Source organism: Coregonus clupeaformis, chromosome 1 (genome assembly GCF_020615455.1).
Source record: "Coregonus clupeaformis isolate EN_2021a chromosome 1, ASM2061545v1, whole genome shotgun sequence".
NCBI lineage: Eukaryota > Metazoa > Chordata > Actinopteri > Salmoniformes > Salmonidae > Coregonus > Coregonus clupeaformis.
The window spans coordinates 6,920,321-6,948,197 of record NC_059192.1 but is presented as its reverse complement, the minus strand read 5'-3'; the positions used below and the strand labels follow the sequence as shown (position 1 = coordinate 6,948,197).

General features: G+C 40.1%; 1 protein-coding gene across 1 annotated transcript in view; it reads right to left on the bottom strand.

The window, feature by feature from the left end:
• Positions 1-27,877, bottom strand: part of LOC121577107 (vesicle transport protein SFT2A) — a 53,539-nt gene that overhangs the window by 3,452 nt on the left and 22,210 nt on the right. Inside the window, exons 5-7 of the mRNA XM_041890916.1 lie at positions 26,554-26,589; positions 26,241-26,299; positions 2,701-2,730 (exon numbers count right to left, since the gene is read on the bottom strand). Coding sequence (XP_041746850.1) covers positions 2,701-2,730; positions 26,241-26,299; positions 26,554-26,589 — 125 coding nt within the window. The remainder of the gene's footprint in view (positions 1-2,700; positions 2,731-26,240; positions 26,300-26,553; positions 26,590-27,877) is intronic.

Below are 27,877 nucleotides of genomic sequence, written 5' to 3'. Positions count from 1 at the left end.
AAGGAAAACGACAGAGAGCACCAATCTAAATGAAAACGACAGAGAGCACCAATCTAAAGGAAAAGGAAAACGACAGAGAGCACCAATCTAAATGAAAAGGAAAACGACAGAGAGCACCAATCTAAATGAAAAGGAAAACGACAGAGAGCACCAATCTAAAGGAAAAGGAAAACGACAGAGAGCACCAATCTAAAGGAAAAGGAAAACGACAGAGAGCACCAATCTAAATGAAAAGGAAAACGACAGAGAGCACCAATCTAAAGGAAAAGGAAAACGACAGAGAGCACCAATCTAAATGAAAAGGAAAACGACAGAGAGCACCAATCTAAATGAAAAGGAAAACGACAGAGAGCACCAATCTAAATGAAAAGGAAAACGACAGAGAGCACCAATCTAAATGAAAAGGAAAACGACAGAGAGCACCAATCTAAATGAAAAGGAAAACGACAGAGAGCACCAATCTAAATGAAAAGGAAAACGACAGAGAGCACCAATCTAAATGAAAAGGAAAACGACAGAGAGCACCAATCTAAATGAAAAGGAAAACGACAGAGAGCACCAATCTAAATGAAAAGGGATTTAAACCAAGAGGATTGGGGGATAAAATGATTTGCTGGCAGAAACCAGAAACCAGTTGGTCTCTAAGAATATAACAACAAAGGAATGGCAATACAGAAAACAAGCCCTGTAGTGTTCTGACACGGGAGTCCCAACACAACATAGCAACAATAAGGCTACCTACCTAAAGAGATAATCTATTCATTCTATCAATTAGTCCCATTACTATGCATACAGTACTGTTTACAGCTATACTTAGTACAGTCTATACAGTACTGTTTACAGCTATACTTAGTACAGTCTATACAGTACTGTTTACAGCTATACTTAGTACAGTCTATACTGTACTGTATACAGATATACTTAGTCCAGTCTATACAGTACTGTATACAGCTATACTTAGTCCAGTCTATACAGTACTGTATACAGCTATACTTAGTCCAGTCTATACAGTACTGTATACAGCTATACTTAGTCCAGTCTATACAGTACTGTATACAGCTATACTTAGTCCAGTCTATACAGTACTGTATACAGCTATACTTAGTCCAGTCTATACAGTACTGTATACAGCTATACTTAGTCCAGTCTATACAGTACTGTATACAGCTATACTTAGTCCAGTCTATACAGTACTGTATACAGCTATACTTAGTCCAGTCTATACAGTACTGTATACAGATTCAGTATGGTAGGAGGGAGGCTAACGATCTGTCTGCCCTCTCCACTACAGAAACGTGTGTGTGTGTGTCTGTGTGTGTGTGTGTGTGTGGGTCTGTGTGTGTGTGTGGGTCTGTGTCTGTGTGTGTGTGTGGGTCTGTGTGTGTGTGTGGGTCTGTGTCTGTGTGTGGGTCTGTGTGTGTGTGTGTGTGTGTGTGTGTGTGTGTGTGTGTGTGTGTGTGTGTCTGTGTGTGTGTCTGTGTGTCTGTCTGTGTCTGTGTGTCTGTGTGTCTGTGTGTGTGTGTGTGTGTGTGTGTGTGCGTGCGAGGAGGGGTTGAACGGTGAAGATGCTCAAACCTAAAAGGAGAGAACCACCTGGCTCAGACTAAACAATCCTTTATTGCTGAGGAGGTGTAAGGGCGGACACCAGGACCATTTGTATAAGAGGGGGGAAGAAGAGGCAGAACAGACTCATTTTGTCTGTGTTTAATCCTCCCCCTTACCAAGACAGAAATCACCACTAAAGTCAACTCTCAGGGGTTCAATCAGAGCTTATCACTGGTGAAAATAGGAAGGCTAGACAAAAAACAACATACATTAGCATGTTTTCAAAAATTTTATTTCTAAAAGGATAATAATATTTTCCCGTTAATATAAAATAATTGGTGGAGCTGGAGCAGGGAGGGGTGGCTGAGACTGAAACAACAAGCTACCATCTGCGTGGCTCCCTCTGGTGAGCTCTGTGGGGTGAGGGCTTTGGGCTTTGTCCCAAAAAGCACCCTATTCCCTACATAGTGCACTACTTTAGACCAGGGCCAATTGGGAGGCCCATAGGGCTCTGGTCTAAAGTAGTGCACTATGTAGGACATAGGGTGCTATTTGGGACGCAGCCTCGAGGGGATTAGCCCCATATGGTGGAGCCAAACAGCGGGGTGTTTAGAAGTAAATAAATACGTGGATCAGGGATCAGGGAGTGTTTGCGTTCAGCTCAGCGAAGCATTGTGCCGTTTGTAGATGGACGGCTGCTGCTCTCAAATATAAAATCAGTGTGTGTGTCTTTATCCCTTTGTCCATGAGGTTTGTGTCAACAAAACAACGTGGCAACCGGATCACTAAAGTCACAAACACCAAAAGGAACACGCTATGACAGAGCCTCACATCACACAACCAGCCAGTAATATCACACTGAGAAATAAAGGGGAACGTTAAGTTTATTTTATACCTGTGTAGTAAAACTAGAAACAACATTGTAATTAGTAGAGTTACAACATTGTTGTTAGATATATATACCAATGTACACTATATAAGTAACAGTTTTCCCCCATGCTCCAAACCTAGCCGATAGGGCACAGGGTGATGGTAGGGTCAACGCACTGGGTTCCACAAATCACACCAGATGAGGTGAAGTTAGTTAGACTCAGTCTTCTAAACAAAGTCCACAAAAAGGGTAATGTACTGTAGTTTGAAACATAATCATCTTACCTGGCAAATGGAATGTAAGAGATGCTGTACCTGAAAGAGAAGAAAACAAGATAAAAGAGTGAGTATATATATTATAATATACAGGTATAGTATCAAGTAGTATATATTATAATATACAGGTATAGTATCATATCAAGTAGAAAATATTATAATATACAGGTATAGTATAGTATCAGGTAGCCTATATTATAATATACAGGTATAGTATCAGGTAGCCTATATTATAATATACAGGTATAGTATCAGGTAGCCTATATTATAATACACAGGTATAGTATCAGGTAGCCTATATTATAATATACAGGTATAGTACAGTATCAGGTAGCCTATATTATAATATACAGGTATAGTATCAGGTAGCCTATATTATAATATACAGGTATAGTATCATATCAAGTAGAAAATATTATAATATACAGGTATAGTATAGTATCAGGTAGCCTATATTATAATATACAGGTATAGTACAGTATCAGGTAGCCTATATTATAATATACAGGTATAGTACAGTATCAGGTAGCCTATATTATAATATACAGGTATAGTATCAGGTAGCCTATATTATAATATACAGGTATAGTATCAGGTAGCCTATATTATAATATACAGGTATAGTACAGTATCAGGTAGCCTATATTATAATATACAGGTATAGTACAGTATCAGGTAGCCTATATTATAATATACAGGTACAGTACAGTATCAGGTAGCCTATATTATAATATACAGGTATAGTATAGTATCAGGTAGCCTATATTATAATATACAGGTATAGTACAGTATCAGGTAGCCTATATTATAATATACAGGTACAGTACAGTATCAGGTAGCCTATATTATAATATACAGGTATAGTACAGTATCAGGTAGCCTATATTATAATATACAGGTATAGTATCAGGTAGCCTATATTATAATATACAGGTATAGTATCAGGTAGCCTATATTATAATACACAGGTATAGTATCAGGTAGCCTATATTATAATATACAGGTATAGTATCAGGTAGCCTATATTATAATATACAGGTATAGTATCAGGTAGCCTATATTATAATATACAGGTATAGTACAGTATCAGGTAGCCTATATTATAATATACAGGTATAGTACAGTATCAGGTAGCCTATATTATAATATACAGGTACAGTACAGTATCAGGTAGCCTATATTATAATATACAGGTATAGTATAGTATCAGGTAGCCTATATTATAATATACAGGTATAGTACAGTATCAGGTAGCCTATATTATAATATACAGGTACAGTACAGTATCAGGTAGCCTATATTATAATATACAGGTATAGTACAGTATCAGGTAGCCTATATTATAATATACAGGTACAGTACAGTATCAGGTAGCCTATATTATAATATACAGGTATAGTATCAGGTAGCCTATATTATAATATACAGGTATAGTACAGTATCAGGTAGCCTATATTATAATATACAGGTATAGTACAGTATCAGGTAGCCTATATTATAATATACAGGTACAGTACAGTATCAGGTAGCCTATATTATAATATACAGGTATAGTATCAGGTAGCCTATATTATAATATACAGGTATAGTATCAGGTAGCCTATATTATAATATACAGGTATAGTATCAGGTAGCCTATATTATAATATACAGGTATAGTATCAGGTAGCCTATATTATAATATACAGGTATAGTACAGTATCAGGTAGCCTATATTATAATATACAGGTATAGTATCAGGTAGCCTATATTATAATATACAGGTATCAGGTAGCCTATATTATAATATACAGGTATAGTATCAGGTAGCCTATATTATAATATACAGGTATAGTATCAGGTAGCCTATATTATAATATACAGGTATAGTATCAGGTAGCCTATATTATAATATACAGGTATAGTATCAGGTAGCCTATATTATAATATACAGGTATAGTACAGTATCAGGTAGCCTATATTATAATATACAGGTATAGTATCAGGTAGCCTATATTATAATATACAGGTATAGTATCAGGTAGCCTATATTATAATATACAGGTATAGTATCAGGTAGCCTATATTATAATATACAGGTATAGTACAGTATCAGGTAGCCTATATTATAATATACAGGTATAGTATCAGGTAGCCTATATTATAATATACAGGTATAGTATCAGGTAGCCTATATTATAATATACAGGTATAGTATCAGGTAGCCTATATTATAATATACAGGTATAGTATCAGGTAGCCTATATTATAATATACAGGTATAGTATCAGGTAGCCTATATTATAATATACAGGTATAGTATCAGGTAGCCTATATTATAATATACAGGTATAGTATCAGGTAGCCTATATTATAATACACAGGTATAGTACAGTATCAGGTAGCCTATATTATAATATACAGGTATAGTATCAGGTAGCCTATATTATAATATACAGGTATAGTATCAGGTAGCCTATATTATAATATACAGGTATAGTATCAGGTAGCCTATATTATAATATACAGGTATAGTATCAGGTAGCCTATATTATAATATACAGGTATAGTATCAGGTAGCCTATATTATAATATACAGGTATAGTATCAGGTAGCCTATATTATAATATACAGGTATAGTATCAGGTAGCCTATATTATAATATACAGGTATAGTATCAGGTAGCCTATATTATAATATACAGGTATAGTATCAGGTAGCCTATATTATAATATACAGGTATAGTATCAGGTAGCCTATATTATAATATACAGGTATAGTATCAGGTAGCCTATATTATAATATACAGGTATAGTATCAGGTAGCCTATATTATAATATACAGGTATAGTATCAGGTAGCCTATATTATAATATACAGGTATAGTATCAGGTAGCCTATATTATAATATACAGGTATAGTATCAGGTAGCCTATATTATAATATACAGGTATAGTATCAGGTAGCCTATATTATAATATACAGGTATAGTATCAGGTAGCCTATATTATAATATACAGGTATAGTATCAGGTAGCCTATATTATAATATACAGGTATAGTATCAGGTAGCCTATATTATAATATACAGGTATAGTATCAGGTAGCCTATATTATAATATACAGGTATAGTATCAGGTAGCCTATATTATAATATACAGGTACAGTATCAGGTAGCCTATATTATAATATACAGGTATAGTACAGTATCAGGTAGCCTATATTATAATATACAGGTACAGTATCAGGTAGCCTATATTATAATATACAGGTATAGTACAGTATCAGGTAGCCTATATTATAATATACAGGTATAGTACAGTATCAGGTAGCCTATATTATAATATACAGGTATAGTACAGTATCAGGTAGCCTATATTATAATATACAGGTATAGTATCAGGTAGCCTATATTATAATATACAGGTATAGTATCAGGTAGCCTATATTATAATATACAGGTATAGTATCAGGTAGCCTATATTATAATATACAGGTATAGTATCAGGTAGCCTATATTATAATATACAGGTATAGTATCAGGTAGCCTATATTATAATATACAGGTATAGTACAGTATCAGGTAGCCTATATTATAATATACAGGTATAGTACAGTATCAGGTAGCCTATATTATAATATACAGGTACAGTATCAGGTAGCCTATATTATAATATACAGGTATAGTACAGTATCAGGTAGCCTATATTATAATATACAGGTACAGTATCAGGTAGCCTATATTATAATATACAGGTATAGTATCAGGTAGCCTATATTATAATATACAGGTTTAGTACAGTATTAGGTAGCCTATATTATAATATACAGGTATAGTACAGTATCAGGTAGCCTATATTATAATATACAGGTATAGTATCAGGTAGCCTATATTATAATATACAGGTATAGTATCAGGTAGCCTATATTATAATATACAGGTATAGTATCAGGTAGCCTATATTATAATATACAGGTATAGTATCAGGTAGCCTATATTATAATATACAGGTATAGTATCAGGTAGCCTATATTATAATATACAGGTATAGTATCAGGTAGCCTATATTATAATATACAGGTATAGTATCAGGTAGCCTATATTATAATATACAGGTATAGTATCAGGTAGCCTATATTATAATATACAGGTATAGTATCAGGTAGCCTATATTATAATATACAGGTATAGTATCAGGTAGCCTATATTATAATATACAGGTATAGTATCAGGTAGCCTATATTATAATATACAGGTATAGTATCAGGTAGCCTATATTATAATATACAGGTATAGTATCAGGTAGCCTATATTATAATATACAGGTATAGTATCAGGTAGCCTATATTATAATATACAGGTATAGTATCAGGTAGCCTATATTATAATATACAGGTATAGTATCAGGTAGCCTATATTATAATATACAGGTATAGTATCAGGTAGCCTATATTATAATATACAGGTATAGTATCAGGTAGCCTATATTATAATATACAGGTATAGTATCAGGTAGCCTATATTATAATATACAGGTATAGTATCAGGTAGCCTATATTATAATATACAGGTATAGTATCAGGTAGCCTATATTATAATATACAGGTATAGTATCAGGTAGCCTATATTATAATATACAGGTATAGTATCAGGTAGCCTATATTATAATATACAGGTATAGTATAGTATCAGGTAGCCTATATTATAATATACAGGTATAGTATCAGGTAGCCTATATTATAATATACAGGTATAGTACAGTATCAGGTAGCCTATATTATAATATACAGGTATAGTATCAGGTAGCCTATATTATAATATACAGGTACAGTATCAGGTAGCCTATATTATAATATACAGGTATAGTATAGTATCAGGTAGCCTATATTATAATATACAGGTATAGTATCAGGTAGCCTATATTATAATATACAGGTATAGTATCAGGTAGCCTATATTATAATATACAGGTATAGTACAGTATCAGGTAGCCTATATTATAATATACAGGTATAGTATCAGGTAGCCTATATTATAATATACAGGTATAGTATCAGGTAGCCTATATTATAATATACAGGTATAGTATCAGGTAGCCTATATTATAATATACAGGTATAGTATCAGGTAGCCTATATTAAAATATACAGGTATAGTATCAGGTAGCCTATATTATAATATACAGGTATAGTATCAGGTAGCCTATATTATAATATACAGGTATAGTATCAGGTAGCCTATATTATAATATACAGGTATAGTATCAGGTAGCCTATATTATAATATACAGGTATAGTACAGTATCAGGTAGCCTATATTATAATATACAGGTATAGTATCAGGTAGCCTATATTATAATATACAGGTATAGTATCAGGTAGCCTATATTATAATATACAGGTATAGTATCAGGTAGCCTATATTATAATATACAGGTATAGTACAGTATCAGGTAGCCTATATTATAATATACAGGTATAGTATCAGGTAGCCTATATTATAATATACAGGTATAGTATCAGGTAGCCTATATTATAATATACAGGTATAGTATCAGGTAGCCTATATTATAATATACAGGTATAGTATCAGGTAGCCTATATTATAATATACAGGTATAGTATCAGGTAGCCTATATTATAATATACAGGTATAGTATCAGGTAGCCTATATTATAATATACAGGTATAGTATCAGGTAGCCTATATTATAATATACAGGTATAGTACAGTATCAGGTAGCCTATATTATAATATACAGGTATAGTATCAGGTAGCCTATATTATAATATACAGGTATAGTATCAGGTAGCCTATATTATAATATACAGGTATAGTATCAGGTAGCCTATATTATAATATACAGGTATAGTACAGTATCAGGTAGCCTATATTATAATATACAGGTATAGTATCAGGTAGCCTATATTATAATATACAGGTACAGTATCAGGTAGCCTATATTATAATATACAGGTATAGTATCAGGTAGCCTATATTATAATATACAGGTATAGTATCAGGTAGCCTATATTATAATATACAGGTATAGTATCAGGTAGCCTATATTATAATATACAGGTATAGTATCAGGTAGCCTATATTATAATATACAGGTATAGTATCAGGTAGCCTATATTATAATATACAGGTATAGTATCAGGTAGCCTATATTATAATATACAGGTATAGTACAGTATCAGGTAGCCTATATTATAATATACAGGTATAGTATCAGGTAGCCTATATTATAATATACAGGTATAGTATCAGGTAGCCTATATTATAATATACAGGTATAGTATCAGGTAGCCTATATTATAATATACAGGTACAGTATCAGGTAGCCTATATTATAATATACAGGTATAGTATCAGGTAGCCTATATTATAATATACAGGTATAGTACAGTATCAGGTAGCCTATATTATAATATACAGGTTCAATCTTGGTTTCATCAGACCAGAGAATCTTGTTTCTCGTGGTCTGAGAGTCCTTCAGGTGCCTTTTGGCAAACTCCAAGCGGGCTGTCATGTGCCTTTTACTGAGGATTGGCTTCCGTCTTGCAACTCTACCATAAAGGCCTGATTGGTGGAGTGCTGCAGAGATGGTTGTCCTTCTGGAAGGTTCTCCCATCTCCACAGAGGAACTCTGGAGCTCTATCAGAGTGACCATCGGGTTCTTGGTCACCTCCCTGACCAAGGCCCTTCTCCCCCGATTGCTCAGTTTGGCTGGGCGGCCAGCTCTAGGAAGAGTCTTGGTGGTTCCAAACTTCTTCCATTTAAGAATGATGGAGGCCACTGTGTTCTTGTGGACCTTCAATGCTGCAGAAATGTTTTGGTACCCTTCCCCAGATCTGTGCTTCGGCACAATCCTGTCTCGGCACTTTACGGACAATTCCTTCGACCTCATGGCTTGGTTTTGCTCTGACAAAAACCTTATATAGACAGGTGTGTGCCTTTCCAAATCATGTCCTATCAATCGAATTTACCACAGGTGGACATCTCAAGGATGATCAATTGAAACAGGATGTACCTGAGCTCAATTTCGAGTCTCATAGCAAAGGGTTTGAATACTTATGTATATTAGGTATTTCCATTTTTAATTTTTAATACATTTGCAACATTTTCGAGAAACCTGTTTTCGCTTTGTTAGCATGGGGTATTGTGTGTAGATTGATGAGGAAAACATTTAATTTAATCAATTTTAGAATAAGGCTGTAATGTAACAAAATGTGGAAAAAAAGGGAAGGGGTCTGAATACTTTCCGAATGCACTGTCTGTTTTGTTAACGTGGGCTGTACACTGAGAGGGTCTGATAGAAAGCGTATCAATACAGAGTACAGCTTTAGGCTATTAGGATATTAGACAACCAACTAACTGAGTCATGAGAACATCCAGATAAATGATTAACCATTTGGATAATATATTCTGGTACGTTTGGCATCTCATTTGAGCATCTGAGCAGTCAGCAGGAATTCCTGTTACATTCTGAGTAATAGGCCTCTATTAGACAGTCAATGTGTAGCTGCGTCGGTCAACGGACCGAGGGGCGAACATTACAGGAAATACACTCCCACACACAGACAGTTCTGAGTGCATGTCGGGGTGTGTGTGATGTAATATGCGTGTGTGATGCCTGGTGGTTGCCAAGATGACGGCTATCAGACTAGGACAGGCATCACACAGTGAGAGAGAGGGTGATGTTTATCAGACTAGGACAGGCATCACACAGTGAGAGACAGGGTGATGTTTATCAGACTAGGACAGGTACCACAGTGAGAGAGAGGGTGATGTTTATCAGACTAGGACAGGTATCACACAGTGAGAGACAGGGTGATGTTTATCAGACTAGGACAGGTATCACACAGTGAGAGACAGGGTGATGTTTATCAGACTAGGACAGGCATCACACAGTGAGAGACAGGGTGATGTTTATCAGACTAGGACAGGTATCACACAGTGAGAGACAGGGTGATGTTTATCAGACTAGGACAGGTATCACACAGTGAGAGAAAGGGTGATGTTTATCAGACTAGGACAGGTATCACACAGTGAGAGACAGGGTGATGTTTATCAGACTAGGACAGGCATCACACAGTGAGAGAGAGGGTGATGTTTATCAGACTAGGACAGGCATCACACAGTGAGAGAGAGGGTGATGTTTATCAGACTAGGACAGGCATCACACAGTGAGAGAAACGGTGATGTTTATCAGACTAGGACAGGCATCACACAGTGAGAGAAACGGTGATGTTTATCAGACTAGGACAGGCATCACACAGTGAGAGAGAGGGTGATGTTTATCAGACTAGGACAGGCATCACACAGTGAGAGAGAGGGTGATGTTTATCAGACTAGGACAGGCATCACACAGTGAGAGAGAGGGTGATGTTTATCAGACTAGGACAGGCATCACACAGTGAGAGAGAAGGTGATGTTTATCAGACTAGGACAGGCATCACACAGTGAGAGAGAGGGTGATGTTTATCAGACTAGGTGTCACGCCCTGGCTCTGGGGACTCTCGTATGTTGAGCCAGGGTGTTTATTTTGTTTAGGTTCTAGTCGTTGTCTATCTATGTTGGCCTGAGTGACTCCCAATCAGAGGCAACGAGTGTCAGCTGGTTGTCTCTGATTGGGAGCCATATTTAACTGTCTGTCTTTCACTTTGTGTTTGTGGTTTCTTGTTCTGATTTGGTTTGTGTTATACTGTAGACGTCACGTTATCGTTGTTGTTTTGATCGTGTGATCATTCTAAATAAATATATAATGTTCGCATTCAACGCTGCGCCTTGGTCTCTCCCTGACGATCGTGACAGAAGAAACCACCAAAACCAGACCAAGCAGCGTGTCCAGGAGCCATCGCTAGCAGATCTCCGTGGCAACCTCGACTGGGTCAAGCCTAGTGAGGAGCAGAGAGGGTGGACTTGGGACCAGTTGAGGAAGAGCTTCGACTGGGTCAAGCCCATTGAGGAGCTGAATGGCGGGAGTTGGAGACAGAGGAGCGAGAGTTGGGCGAGAACGATGGAGGCCTGGCCCACGGGGAGGAGAGACCCCCAGAAAATTTTTAGGGGGGGGCTCACGACGTCGGGGCAGCAGGAGGCCGCGATAGAGCGGTCCAGCGGGTTGGCAGAGGAGGCCGCCAGGTTACGGGAGTCACTGGTCACCAGGGGGAAGGAGGTTGTAGAGGCACGGCGAGAGGTACTGGCGTGTGTTGCCAGTCCGGTCCGGCCTGTTCCTGATCCCCACGTAGGGCCAGTGGTGTGTGTTCCCAGTACGGTCCGGCCTGTTCCTGCCACTCCCACCAAGTCAGTGGTGCGTTTCGTCAGCCCGGCGCGGCCCGTTCCTGCTCCCCGCACCAAGTCAGTGGTGCGGCGTCGTCAGCCCGGTCCGGCCCATTCCTGCTCCCCGCACCAAGTCAGTGGTGCGCGTCGTCAGCCCGGTCCGGCCCATTCCTGCTCCCCGCACCAAGTCAGTGGTGCGCGTCGTCAGCCCGGTCCGGCCCATTCCTGCTCCCCGCACCAAGTCAGGGGTGCGCGTCGTCAGCCCGGTCCGGCCCATTCCTGCTCCCCGCACCAAGTCAGGGGTGCGCTTCGTCAGCCCGGTCCGGCCCATTCCTGCTCCCCGCACCAAGGCAGTGGTGCGCTTCGTCAGCCCGGCTCGGCCCGTTCCTGCTCCCCGCACCAAGTCAGTGGTGTGCTTCGTCAGCCCAGTCCGGCCTGTCCCTGCTCCACGCACCAAGCCTACGGTGTGCGTCGTCAGCCTGGTAAGGCCCGTTCCTCCTCCACGCACCAAGCCAGGGGTGCGCGTCGTCAGTCCAGCACAACCCGTGCCTGGGTCATGTCCTGAGCCGGATCCGCCGCCGAGGCGGAGTGCCCACCCGGTCCCTCCCCTGTTGTGGTTGGTTGGCGCGGTCGGAGTCCGCGCCTTTGGGTGGGGGGGTACTGTCACGCCCTGGCTCTGGGGACTCTCGTATGTTGAGCCAGGGTGTTTATTTTGTTTAGGTTCTAGTCGTTGTCTATCTATGTTGGCCTGAGTGACTCCCAATCAGAGGCAACGAGTGTCAGCTGGTTGTCTCTGATTGGGAGCCATATTTAACTGTTTGTCTTTCACTTTGTGTTTGTGGTTTCTTGTTCTGATTTGGTTTGTGTTATACTGTAGACGTCACGTTATCGTTGTTGTTTTGATCGTGTGATCATTCTAAATAAATATATAATGTTCGCATTCAACGCTGCGCCTTGGTCTCTCCCTGACGATAGTGACACTAGGACAGGCATCACACAGTGAGAGACAGGGTGATGTTTATCAGACTAGGACAGGCATCACACAGTGAGAGAGCGGGTGATGTTTATCAGACTAGGACAGGCATCACACAGTGAGAGAGAGGGTGATGTTTATCAGACTAGGACAGGCATCACACAGTGAGAGAGAGGGTGATGTTTATCAGACTAGGACAGGCATCACACAGTGAGAGAGAGGGTGATGTTTATCAGACTAGGACAGGCATCACACAGTGAGAGACAGGGTGATGTTTATCAGACTAATACAGGCATCACACAGTGAGAGAGAGGGTGATGTTTATCAGACTAGGACAGGCATCACACAGTGAGAGAGAGGGTGATGTTTATCAGACTAGGACAGGCATCACACAGTGAGAGAGAGGGTGATGTTTATCAGACTAGGACAGGCATCACACAGTGAGAGAGAGGTTGATGTTTATCAGACTAGGACAGGCATCACACAGTGAGAGAGAGGGTGATGTTTATCAGATTAGGACAGGTATCACACAGTGAGAGACAGGGTGATGTTTATCAGACTAGGACAGGCATCACACAGTGAGAGAGAGGGTGATGTTTATCAGATTAGGACAGGCATCACACAGTGAGAGAAAGGGTGATGTTTATCAGACTAGGACAGGCATCACACAGTGAGAGAGAGGGTGATGTTTATCAGACTAGCACAGGCATCACACAGTGAGAGAAAGGGTGATGTTTATCAGACTAGGACAGGCATCACACAGTGAGAGAAAGGGTGATGTTTATCAGACTAGGACAGGTATCACACAGTGAGAGAGAGGAAGGTGATGACTATCAGACTAGGACAGGTATCACAGTGAGAGAGGAGAAGTGCTGGGCTGGTTTAGTGTTTAGTACACACACAGAAGGACACACAGGAAAGGCATCAAGGCCCATCTGTCTCTCTGTTTCTCTGTCTGTCTGTCTGTCTCTGTCTCCCTCTCCCCTGTCTGTCCGTCTCTGTCTCCCTCTCCCCTGTCTGTCTCTGTCTCCCTCTCCCCTGTCTGTCCGTCTCTGTCTCCCTCTCCCCTGTCTGTCCGTCTCTGTCTCCCTCTCCCCTGTCTGTCCGTCTCTGTCTCCCTCTCCCCTGTCTGTCTCTGTCTCCCTCTCCCCTGTCTGTCTATGTCTCCCTCTCCCCTGTCTCTCTGTCTCCCTCTCCCCTGTCTGTCCGTCTCTGTCTCCCTCTCCCCTGTCTGTCCGTCTCTGTCTCCCTCTCCCCTGTCTGTCCGTCTCTGTCTCCCTCTCCCCTGTCTGTCCGTCTCTGTCTCCCTCTCCCCTGTCTGTCCGTCTCTGTCTCCCTCTCCCCTGTCTGTCCGTCTCTGTCTCCCTCTCCCTGTCTGTCCGTCTCTGTCTCCCTCTCCCCTGTCTGTCCGTCTCTGTCTCCCTCTCCCCTGTCTGTCCGTCTCTGTCTCCCTCTCCCCTGTCTGTCCGTCTCTGTCTCCCTCTCCCCTGTCTGTCCGTCTCTGTCTCCCTCTCCCCTGTCTGTCCGTCTCTGTCTCCCTCTCCCCTGTCTGTCTCTGTCTCCCTCTCCCCTGTCTGTCTCTGTCTCCCTCTCCCCTGTCTGTCTCTGTCTCCCTCTCCCCTGTCTGTCTCTGTCTCCCTCTCCCCTGTCTGTCTCTGTCTCCCTCTCCCCTGTCTCTCTGTCTCCCTCTCCCCTGTCTGTCCGTCTCTGTCTCCCTCTCCCCTGTCTGTCTGTCCGTCTCTGTCTCCCTCTCCCCTGTCTGTCTCTGTCTCCCTCTCCCCTGTCTGTCCGTCTCTGTCTCCCTCTCCCCTGTCTGTCCGTCTCTGTCTCCCTCTCCCCTGTCTGTCCGTCTCTGTCTCCCTCTCCCCTGTCTGTCCGTCTCTGTCTCCCTCTCCCCTGTCTGTCTCTGTCTCCCTCTCCCCTGTCTGTCTCTGTCTCCCTCTCCCCTGTCTCTCTGTCTCCCTCTCCCCTGTCTGTCCGTCTCTGTCTCCCTCTCCCCTGTCTGTCCGTCTCTGTCTCCCTCTCCCCTGTCTGTCTCTGTCTCCCTCTCCCCTGTCTCTCTGTCTCCCTCTCCCCTGTCTGTCCGTCTCTGTCTCCCTCTCCTCTGTCTGTCTCTGTCTCCCTCTCCCCTGTCTCTCTGTCTCCCTCTCCCCTGTTTGTCCGTCTCTCCCTTCCTCGGTTTCAGTTCGGTTCTTAAAAAAGAATCACGGTTTTCGACATTAAATGCACAATGCATTATGTGGGTTGAATGCTGTAACAACACAGAATAAAACAATTAATAAAAATCCCATGATGGTAGTGACTGCCCATTACTGCTTATCACTTATTAACCATCATTTATTCATATTACTTTACTTTAATAAAATATTTCAGTTGTGTATATTCCATTTGTTTTATTTGAGGACTTTATTATTTCATTTCAAGTCATCATCTCATCTCTATAGAGCTGCTGCCTGTGGTGTCTGACTAAATCACTATTTTAGTAGTTCTTCAAAGTCAATAAGGTATACTTTTATGACTGCTGAATACCAACTATCAATCACTTAGATCATGTATTTTCAGGTAGAGATACTTCGCGAAGCAACTCCTCTATCTGTCTCGATCGCACATTCTTCTGTCTCTTTTACTGTATGTAGCAGGCATAAAATAAACAGACCGGACAAGTAGGCGCGCAATGGATTATGGTCATTGTAGTTAATTATCACGTTTTCTGCGCTACACTATGTAGAATATTGGCCTGTTGGAAACTACTTTCTCCCAACTACATCCACAGTCCGGGCTGATATGATTTATCTCTAGGGAAATGGCGCAATGTGTGCATTGAGCTCACACAAAAAACAAACACGAGGCAAACGTCATCAAGTCAAACGGTGGCTATTTGAAGAATCTCAAATCTCAAATATATTTTGATTTGTTTAACACTTTATTGGTTACTACATGATTCCATATGTGTTATTTCATAGTTTTGATGTCATCACTATTATTCTACAATGTAGAAAATAGTAAAAATAAAGAAAAACCCTGGAATGAGTAGGTGTGTCCAAACTTTTGACTGGTACTGTAAGTATTCAGACCATTTGCTATGAGACTCGAAATTGAGCTCAGGTGCATCCTGTTTCCATTGATCATCCTTGAGATGTTTCAACAACTTGATTGGAGTCCACCTGTAGTAAATTAAATTGATCGGACATGATTTGGAAAGGCACACACCTGTCTATATAAGGTCCCACAGTTGACAGTGCATGTCAGAGCAAAAAACAAGCCATGAGGTCGAAGGAATTTTCCGTAGAGCTCCGAGACAGGATTGTGTCGAGGGACAGATCCCCAAGATCACAGTGGCTTCCATCATTCTTAAATGGAAGAAGTTTGGAACCACCAAGACTCTTCCTAGAGCTGGCTGCCCAGTCAAACTGTGCAATCGGGGGAGAAGGGCCTTGGTCAGGGAGGTGACCAAGAACCCGATGGTCACTCTGACAGAGCTCCAGAGTTCCTCTGTGGAGATGGGAGAACCTTCCAGAAGGATAACCATCTCTGCAGCACTCCACCAAATCAGGCCTTTATGGTAGAGTGGCCAGACGGAAGCCACTCCTCAGTAAAAGGCACATGACAGCCCGCATGGAGTTTGCCAAAAGGCACCTAAAGGACTCTCAGACCATGAGAAACAAGATTCTCTGGTCTGATGAAACCAAGATTGAACTCTTTGGCCTGAATGCCAAGCGTCATGTCTGGAGGGAACCGGGCACCATCCCTACGGTGAAGCATGGTGGTGGCAGCATCATGCTGTGGGGATGTTTATCAGAGGCAGGGACTGGGAGACTAGTCAGGATCGAGGGAAAGATGAACGGAGCAAAGTACAGAGAGATCCTTGATGAAAACCTGCTCCAGAGCGCTCAGGACCTCAGACTAGGGCGAAGGTTCACCTTCCAACAGGACAACGACCCTAAGCACACAGCAAAGACAACGCAGGAGTGGTTTCGGGACAAGTCTCTGAATGTCCTTGAGTGGCCCAGCCAGAGTCTTGACTTGAACCCGATCGAACATCTCTGGAGAGACCTGAAAATAGCTGTGCAGCAACGCTCCCCATCCAACCTGACAGAGTTTGAGAGGATCTGCAGAGAAGAATGGGAGAAACTCGCCAAATACAGGTGTGCCAAGCTTGTAGCGTCATACCCAAGAAGACTCGATGCTGTAATCGCTGCCAAAGGTGCTTCAACAAAATACTGAGTAAAGGGTCTGAATACTTATGTAAATGTTATTTCAGTTTATTTTTTAGAAATTTGCAAAAATGTCTAAAAACCTGTTTTTTCTTTGTCATTATGGAGTATTGTGTGTAGATTGATGAGGGGGGAAAAACAATTTAATCCATTTTAGAATAAGGCTGTAACGTAACAAAATGTGGAAAAAGTCAAGGGGTCTGAATACTTTCCGAATGCACTGTATATATTTTGGATAATCGCTCAGCACTACTGTCTATCTATCCCCATCTTCTCTTGGTAATAATATGATAGTATACACTGAGTGTACAAAACATGAGGATAATCTTCCTAATATTGAATTGCACCCCCCTTTTGTCCTCAGAACAGCCTCAATTCGTCGGGGCATGGACTCTACAAGGTCTCGAAAGTAGTTGACTCCAATGTTTCCCACAGTTGTGTCAAGTTGGCTGGAAGTCCTTTGGGTGGTGGACCATTCTTGATACACACAGGAAACTATTGAGTGTGAAAAACCCAGCAGCATTGCAGTTCTTGACACACTCAAACCAGTGCGCCTGGCACCTACTACCATACCCCGTTCAAAGGCACTTAAATATTTTGTCTTGCCCATTCACCCTCTGAATGGCACACATACACAATCCATATCTCAAGGCTTAAAAATCCTTCTTTAACCCGTCTCCTCCCCTTCATCTACACTGATTGAAGTGGATTTAACAAGTGACATCAATAAGGGATCATAGCTTTCACCTGGATTCACCTGGTCAGTCTATGTCATGGAAAGAGCAGGTGTTCCTAATGTTTTGTACACAGTGTATACTACAATAACATGTTGCTTTATCTAGAAATGATAATAATTTGGTCTGAAAACCAAACCAAAAAACATTCTTATGACAGCCAAACTGCACATAAATGTTGATGGAACTGGAAGTTATAGGTGGAGTTACAGAGATAAGATTCCAGCTGCTGGTCTTCTGCTTTGTAGTGGCTCAGCTTAACTCCAAAAGGAGAACAGTCAGAGATCCTGCCAGCCAGGTTGTGTCCAGGACAGGCAGGTACAACAGTAGGATAACAGTCAGAGATCCTGCCAGCCAGGTTGTGTCCAGGGTAGGCAAGGTACTTGGGAGTCAAACACAGCCTTGGATGAGATCTTTAAGGTCAGGGCCCTTAGCAAGGCTCACAAAATCATTTTTAGAGCCAAGGAGCTGGACTTTGAACTACTCCCCTCTGGGTGCAGGTATAGGGCAGCCCCTGGCAGAAATAACACAACTACACAATCATTTATATAAGGTGTGATACCCCTCCTAAACAGCTGGGGTTAATATTCCTATCCACCCAGTAAGGCCAGAAGGCTGGTTTTCCTTCATCGCTATATGGTATATGGTGTATGGTGTATGGTATATGGTGTATGGTGTATGGTGTATGGTGTATGGTATATGGTGTATGGTGTATGGTGTATGGTGTATGGTGTATGGTGTATGGTGTATGGTATATGGTATATGGTATATGGTGTATGTACCGTTTGGAATTGTCTATTGTCCATTTGTTTTCTACTGTATTTAAACGCCATTATAAACGTGTACATGATACGGCAACAGCAAACTATAAAGTCAGTAAAGGCACATCCAACAGTACGTGCACAGTGCACGTCTTCTGGGGTTACCCATTAACTGGATTTAGCACACGCACTTGCCCAGTGGGTCAATCAGCTGGAGCCAAGTCAGCTCTGCTCTCGTTGACACACAAGAGTTCCTCCTCCTTGTTACTATGCCGATAAATTACATTATCCATCTGGACCTTTGCCACCTAGGAAATGTGTGTGACCAGACCATCTCAAATAGTACTGGAGTACCCCTGCTATAGGTCTACAACACAATAATAAATAGTACTGGAGTACCCCTGCTATAGGTCTACAACACATTAATAAATAGTACTGGAGTACACCTGCTATAGGTCTACAACACATTAATAAATAGTACTGGAGTACCCCTGCTATAGGTCTACAACACATTAATAAATAGTACTGGAGTACCCCTGCTATAGGTCTACAACACATTAATAAATAGTACTGGAGTACCACTGCTATAGGTCTACAACACATTAATAAATAGTACTGGAGTACCCCTGCTATAGGTCAACAACACATTAATAAATAGTACTGGAGTACCCCTGCTATAGGTCTACAACACATTAATAAATAGTACTGGAGTACCCCTGCTATAGGTCTACAACACATTAATAAATAGTACTGGAGTACCCCTGCTATAGGTCAACAACACATTAATAAATAGTACTGGAGTACCCCTGCTATAGGTCAACAACACATTAATAAATAGTACTGGAGTACCCCTGCTATAGGTCAACAACACATTAATAAATAGTACTGGAGTACCCCTGCTATAGGTCAACAACACATTAATAAATAGTACTGGAGTACCCCTGCTATAGGTCTACAACACATTAATAAATAGTACTGGAGTACCCCTGCTATAGGTCTACAACACATTAATAAATAGTACTGGAGTACCCCTGCTATAGGTCTACAACACATTAATAAATAGTACTGGAGTACCCCTGCTATAGGTCAACAACACATTAATAAATAGTACTGGAGTACCCCTGCTATAGGTCTACAACACATTAATAAATAGTACTGGAGTACCCCTGCTATAGGTCTACAACACATTAATAAATAGTACTGGAGTACCCCTGCTATAGGTCTACAACACATTAATAAATAGTACTGGAGTACCCCTGCTATAGGTCAACAACACATTAATAAATAGTACTGGAGTACCCCTGCTATAGGTCTACAACACATTAATAAATAGTACTGGAGTACCCCTGCTATAGGTCAACAACACATTAATAAATAGTACTGGAGTACCCCTGCTATAGGTCTACAACACATTAATAAATAGTACTGGAGTACCCCTGCTATAGGTCAACAACACATTAATAAATAGTACTGGAGTACCCCTGCTATAGGTCAACAACACATTAATAAATAGTACTGGAGTACCCCTGCTATAGGTCTACAACACATTAATAAATAGTACTGGAGTACCCCTGCTATAGGTCTACAACACATTAATAAATAGTACTGGAGTACCCCTGCTATAGGTCTACAACACATTAATAAATAGTACTGGAGTACCCCTGCTATAGGTCTACAACACATTAATAAATAGTACTGGAGTACCCCTGCTATAGGTCTACAACACATTAATAAATAATACTGGAGTACCCCTGCTATAGGTCTACAACACATTAATAAATAGTACAGGAGTACCCCTGCTATAGGTCTACAACACATTAATAAATAGTACTGGAGTACCCCTGCTATAGGTCAACAACACATTAATAAATAGTACTGGAGTACCCCTGCTATAGGTCTACAACACATTAATAAATAGTACTGGAGTACCCCTGCTATAGGTCTACAACACATTAATAAATAGTACTGGAGTACCCCTGCTATAGGTCAACAACACATTAATAAATAGTACTGGAGTACCCCTGCTATAGGTCTACAACACATTAATAAATAGTACTGGAGTACCCCTGCTATAGGTCTACAACACATTAATAAATAGTACTGGAGTACCCTGCTATAGGTCTACAACACATTAATAAATAGTACTGGAGTACCCCTGCTATAGGTCTACAACACATTAATAAATAGTACTGGAGTACCCCTGCTATAGGTCTACAACACATTAATAAATAGTACTGGAGTACCCCTGCTATAGGTCTACAACACATTAATAAATAGTACTGGAGTACCCCTGCTATAGGTCTACAACACATTAATAAATAGTACTGGAGTACCCCTGCTATAGGTCAACAACACATTAATAAATAGTACTGGAGTACCCCTGCTATAGGTCAACAACACATTAATAAATAGTACTGGAGTACCCCTGCTATAGGTCTACAACACATTAATAAATAGTACTGGAGTACCCCTGCTATAGGTCTACAACACATTAATAAATAGTACTGAGTACCCCTGCTATAGGTCTACAACACATTAATAAATAGTACTGGAGTACCCCCTGCTATAGGTCTACAACACATTAATAAATAGTACTGGAGTACCCCTGCTATAGGTCTACAACACATTAATAAACAGTACTGGAGTACCCCTGCTATAGGTCTACAACACATTAATAAATAGTACTGGAGTACCCCTGCTATAGGTCTACAACACATTAATAAATAGTACTGGAGTACCCCTGCTATAGGTCTACAACACATTAATAAATAGTACTGGAGTACCCCTGCTATAGGTCTACAACACATTAATAAATAGTACTGGAGTACCCCTGCTATAGGTCTACAACACATTAATAAATAGTACTGGAGTACCCCTGCTATAGGTCTACAACACATTAATAAATAGTACTGGAGTACCCCTGCTATAGGTCAACAACACATTAATAAATAGTACTGGAGTACTCCTGCTATAGGTCTACAACACATTAATAAATAGTACTGGAGTACCCCTGCTATAGGTCTACAACACATTAATAAATAGTACTGGAGTACCCCTGCTATAGGTCTACAACACATTAATAAATAGTACTGGAGTACCCCTGCTATAGGTCTACAACACATTAATAAATAGTACTGGAGTACCCCTGCTATAGGTCTACAACACATTAATAAATAGTACTGGAGTACCCCTGCTATAGGTCTACAACACATTAATAAATAGTACTGGAGTACCCCTGCTATAGGTCAACAACACATTAATAAATAGTACTGGAGTACCCCTGCTATAGGTCTACAACACATTAATAAATAGTACTGGAGTACCCCTGCTATAGGTCTACAACACATTAATAAATAGTACTGGAGTACCCCTGCTATAGGTCTACAACACATTAATAAATAGTACTGGAGTACCCCTGCTATAGGTCTACAACACATTAATAAATAGTACTGGAGTACCCCTGCTATAGGTCTACAACACATTAATAAATAGTACTGGAGTACCCCTGCTATAGGTCTACAACACATTAATAAATAGTACTGGAGTACCCCTGCTATAGGTCTACAACACATTAATAAATAGTACTGGAGTACCCCTGCTATAGGTCTACAACACATTAATAAATAGTACTGGAGTACCCCTGCTATAGGTCTACAGCACATTAATAAATAGTACTGGAATACCCCTGCTATAGGTCAACAACACATTAATAAATAGTACTGGAGTACCCCTGCTATAGGTCTACAACACATTAATAAATAGTACTGGAGTACCCCTGCTATAGGTCAACAACACATTAATAAATAGTACTGGAGTACCCCTGCTATAGGTCTACAACACATTAATAAATAGTACTGGAGTACCCCTGCTATAGGTCAACAACACATTAATAAATAGTACTGGAGTACCCCTGCTATAGGTCTACAACACATTAATAAATAGTACTGGAGTACCCCTGCTATAGGTCTACAACACATTAATAAATAGTACTGCAGTACCCCTGCTATAGGTCTACAACACATTAATAAATAGTACTGGAGTACCCCTGCTATAGGTCAACAACACATTAATAAATAGTACTGGAGTACCCCTGCTATAGGTCTACAACACATTAATAAATAGTACTGGAGTACCCCTGCTATAGGTCAACAACACATTAATAAATAGTACTGGAGTACCCCTGCTATAGGTCTACAACACATTAATAAATAGTACTGGAGTACCCCTGCTATAGGTCTACAACACATTAATAAATAGTACTGGAGTACCCCTGCTATAGGTCTACAACACATTAATAAATAGTACTGGAGTACCCCTGCTATAGGTCTACAACACATTAATAAATAGTACTGGAGTACCCCTGCTATAGGTCTACAACACATTAATAAATAGTACTGGAGTACCCCTGCTATAGGTCTACAACACATTAATAAATAGTACTGGAGTACCCCTGCTATAGGTCTACAACACATTAATAAATAGTACTGGAGTACCCTGCTATAGGTCTACAACACATTAATAAACAGTACTGGAGTACCCCTGCTATAGGTCTACAACACATTAATAAATAGTACTGGAGTACCCCTGCTATAGGTCAACAACACATTAATAAATAGTACTGGAGTACCCCTGCTATAGGTCTACAACATATTAATAAATAGTACTGGAGTACCCCTGCTATAGGTCTACAACACATTAATAAATAGTACTGGAGTACCCCTGCTATAGGTCTACAACACATTAATAAATAGTACTGGAGTACCCCTGCTATAGGTCTACAACACATTAATAAATAGTACTGGAGTACCCCTGCTATACGTCAACAACACATTAATAAATAGTACTGGAGTACCCCTGCTATAGGTCTACAACACATTAATAAATAGTACTGCAGTACCCCTGCTATAGGTCTACAACACATTAATAAATAGTACTGGAGTACCCCTGCTATACGTCAACAACACATTAATAAATAGTACTGGAGTACCCCTGCTATAGGTCTACAACACATTAATAAATAGTACTGGAGTACCCCTGCTATAGGTCAACAACACATTAATAAATAGTACTGGAGTACCCCTGCTATAGGTCTACAACACATTAATAAATAGTACTGGAGTACCCCTGCTATAGGTCTACAACACATTAATAAATAGTACTGCAGTACCCCTGCTATAGGTCTACAACACATTAATAAATAGTACTGGAGTACCCCTGCTATAGGTCTACAACACATTAATAAATAGTACTGGAATACCCCTGCTATAGGTCAACAACACATTAATAAATAGTACTGGAGTACCCCTGCTATAGGTCTACAACACATTAATAAATAGTACTGGAGTACCCCTGCTATAGGTCTACAACACATTAATAAATAGTACTGAGTACCCCTGCTATAGGTCTACAACACATTAATAAATAGTACTGGAGTACCCCTGCTATAGGTCTACAACACATTAATAAATAGTACTGGAGTACCCCTGCTATAGGTCTACAACACATTAATAAATAGTACTGGAGTACCCCTGCTATAGGTCTACAACACATTAATAAATAGTACTGGAGTACCCCTGCTATAGGTCTACAACACATTAATAAATAGTACTGGAGTACCCCTGCTATAGGTCTACAACACATTAATAAATAGTACTGGAGTACCCCTGCTATAGGTCTACAACACATTAATAAATAGTACTGGAGTACCCCTGCTATAGGTCTACAACACATTAATAAATAGTACTGGAGTACCCCTGCTATAGGTCTACAACACATTAATAAATAGTACTGGAGTACCCCTGCTATAGGTCTACAACACATTAATAAATAGTACTGCAGTACCCCTGCTATAGGTCTACAACACATTAATAAATAGTACTGGAGTACCCCTGCTATAGGTCTACAACACATTAATAAATAGTACTGCAGTACCCCTGCTATAGGTCTACAACACATTAATAAATAGTACTGGAGTACCCCTGCTATAGGTCTACAACACATTAATAAATAGTACTGAGTACCCCTGCTATAGGTCTACAACACATTAATAAATAGTACTGCAGTACCCCTGCTATAGGTCTACAACACATTAATAAATAGTACTGGAGTACCCCTGCTATAGGTCTACAACACATTAATAAATAGTACTGGAGTACCCCTGCTATAGGTCTACAACACATACATGGCTCCTAGCCTCCCATTCATAAGGCTACTTCCTGTCCCGAACCCTAAAACGGAAACTAAATAATATAAAAGATGAAATAGAAATGTTTTGATCAAAATGAAACTGAATAAAATAAAAAAAAAGAGTAAATCGAGTTTGAAATATAACTGAAACTAAACCGAATTTAAAATAAAATTCTAAAAAACTAATAGAAATAAAATTGTATAGAAAACTACAAAACTATAATAACAACCTTGTTCCACAGTAGCAGAGGCAGCAAAGCAACCGCACAGCATTATCGAACCTCCCCCATAATAATTGAATGTAGGGAGGTTGTTATTTTCTTTGAACGCTTCATTTGGTCGTTGGTAAACATAGGAAGACCCCACTGCTGAAGGAAGACACACGAAAGCCTGATTGAACTTCTCACAAACCCACAACAAAAAATCTTGCCGAAAATGTTCTGTGGACCAATTAAACAAAATTAGAGCTCTTCGGCAATACAAATCAGCCCTATGTTTACTAACAACCTAATTAAATAATTAAATCTAAAGAACACCCTTCCTACAATCAAAGATGGGGGAGGTTTGATAATGCTGTGTGGTTGCTTTGCTTGAATGTGCTCAAGGCATCACAAAAATCAGCAGATTATCAGGTGTTTTGGAGTCCAATGTTCAACCCAGTGTCCAAAAAACTAGGTCTCCATTGAAGGTTGTGGGTCTTCCAGGAGGACAACGACCCCAAACACACATAAAAAAAAAAAGCACCCTGGAATGGTTCAAGGAGAAAAGCTTGGACTGATCTGGAGCGGCCAGTGAAGAGTCCAGATCTGAATCACCTCCAGAACCTATGGCGAGATCTGAAAACGGCAGTTGGTGGAAGGTACCCCTCAAACATTGTACAATTAGAGCAGTTTGCTGCCGAAGAGTGGGCCAAATTGTCAGTAGAAAGGTGCAGTAAGCTCATTGATGGTTACAATAATCATTTATCTGCAGTTATCTTGGCCAAATGCGGTGTAACCAATTACTACCTCCAGGGTGCCAATCATTCGCTCCATGCTATTTGTCTTTATTTTCAAAACTAAAATTGTAAACGCAAGTTTACAAACATTTAATTGGTTCTGCAATGTTGGAAATAAGGTGTGGTGACCAAAAGTTAAATTAAAATGTCTACTTATTTAAAAGAAAAACGGAATCGTTTAAGAAAAGTGCAAGGGTGCCAATATATTTGGCTGCAACTGTATATGGGGGTTTCACACACATATTTCAATAGAATTGAATGTATCTCTATGGTTTTACCTTTAGGGCGAGAATCAATCCGTATCTCGGAAGATCCGTGTTATAGCGCAGTTGAAATGTAAAGGTAATTTCCGATTGAGCCGACGTAAACGGATTGAATCTAGGCCTCAGTTGAATGCACTGTGAGAGGAGAGAGTTACTTACCATGTCATTGCTAAGAACTGTAGAATACAGAAGATGATGGCCAGTCCCTTCTTATTCCACTGCAGAGTAAAGAGACAGAACGAACGTCACGTCTTTTGTCAAACAGCTGTGTTGTACATTTGTTATAGTGCAAAACGGCAGCGTTTTCCCCAAACTGGGTCCTGGGGACCCCAAGGGCTGCACGTTTTGGTTTTTTACCCTAGCACTACACAGCTGATTTAAATAAATCAACTCATCATCAAGCTTTGATTATTTGAATCAGCTGTCTAGTGCTAGGGCTACTGAACTGTTTCAGAGGCTTTCAGATACTTACCCAGAAAACTGCACAAAGAGTCAAAATGAGACAGAGCTGGAGGAAGAAAGAGAAAAACAAAAAGTAAACCTTCTGAATATTGATTCAATTAATGTATTATCTATTCTACTGTTATTAACGCATTATCTGATTAATGTGTCATCTACTGTGAGGGATTTACTTCCCATTACCACTCAGCTTGTGTGTGTTTTGACTTACCCTAACAGCAGATCAACCTTAAAGAGCAACTGCCCCTAAAAAAGAACTTCTTATTTTCGAAAACAGCCTATGTGGCATCGATATGAGTCAGAGTTTAAATAGGATAACTTAAAAATAAAGTCAGTCTCGTCCAAAACAGAGTTTTGTGAGACTTGTGGTCCTGTCTGCATCAGAACGTAAATTAAGGTTGGTTTCAATCCTGCCCACATGTCCACAGCTGGCAGCACACAGAGTAATCATCAATTCGGAGTGCAGCTGCACGTGACCCGATCGTAATGCCTGTGGTAAATTTGGGTCAACTTTGGATATGCCAATGGGGCTAGTTAGGGACCATCTGTAAATTACACAACGTACATGGGACAATATGTTAAAATTCCAATAGCTCCAAATTTCAATGACTTAAAAACCTCAAACCAACTATACATTGTAGAAATTGATATACAAATGTTCAAAGCATTTCATTACAAAACTAAAAAGGTGTGGAACATTAAAATATTGTCTCATTTAAATTGTGTAATTTATAGCCCTGGAGACAGGCTATCCAAAGTTAAACAAACTTTGCCACGGTCGCACACCAGCCGGCTGAAGCTAATTGGCAAAATAATTTGGTTAACTCTTCCCACCTGCGAACACACACGAGACACCGACATCAAACCACACCCTGAAACCAACTCACGTTTGAATTAAGTCATGGCCGCTAGCATTTCATTTACATTAGCATTTCCTAATGAACCAAATCTAAAACGAGGCCAAAACAGGAAGTTGCAGTCGCCCTTTAAGTTGTCATTTTAAATGTTTTGACTTTTTCAGTCATGGAAAAACAAGTGTCTGTCTGTCCTAAACTAGTGACAGACTATTATCCAAAACACATCAGTATTATGTAACACTGACTAAACAAGTGTCTTAAAGGAGATGTGATCCAAAACGCATCATACTGTGACACTGTGTGTTTTCAAAGTTCTCTATCTTGAAAACATACATTTGCACCCCTATTTTGAAAGTGGGGATGCAGCTGCTCTGTTTGCTGATATCGGCATGATAGACTTAAGGCAGCTGTATAGAACATAACTACTAGACCTAAGCATTAACTGTTGAAGTACTCGTTTTTACTTACATTGACATTTAA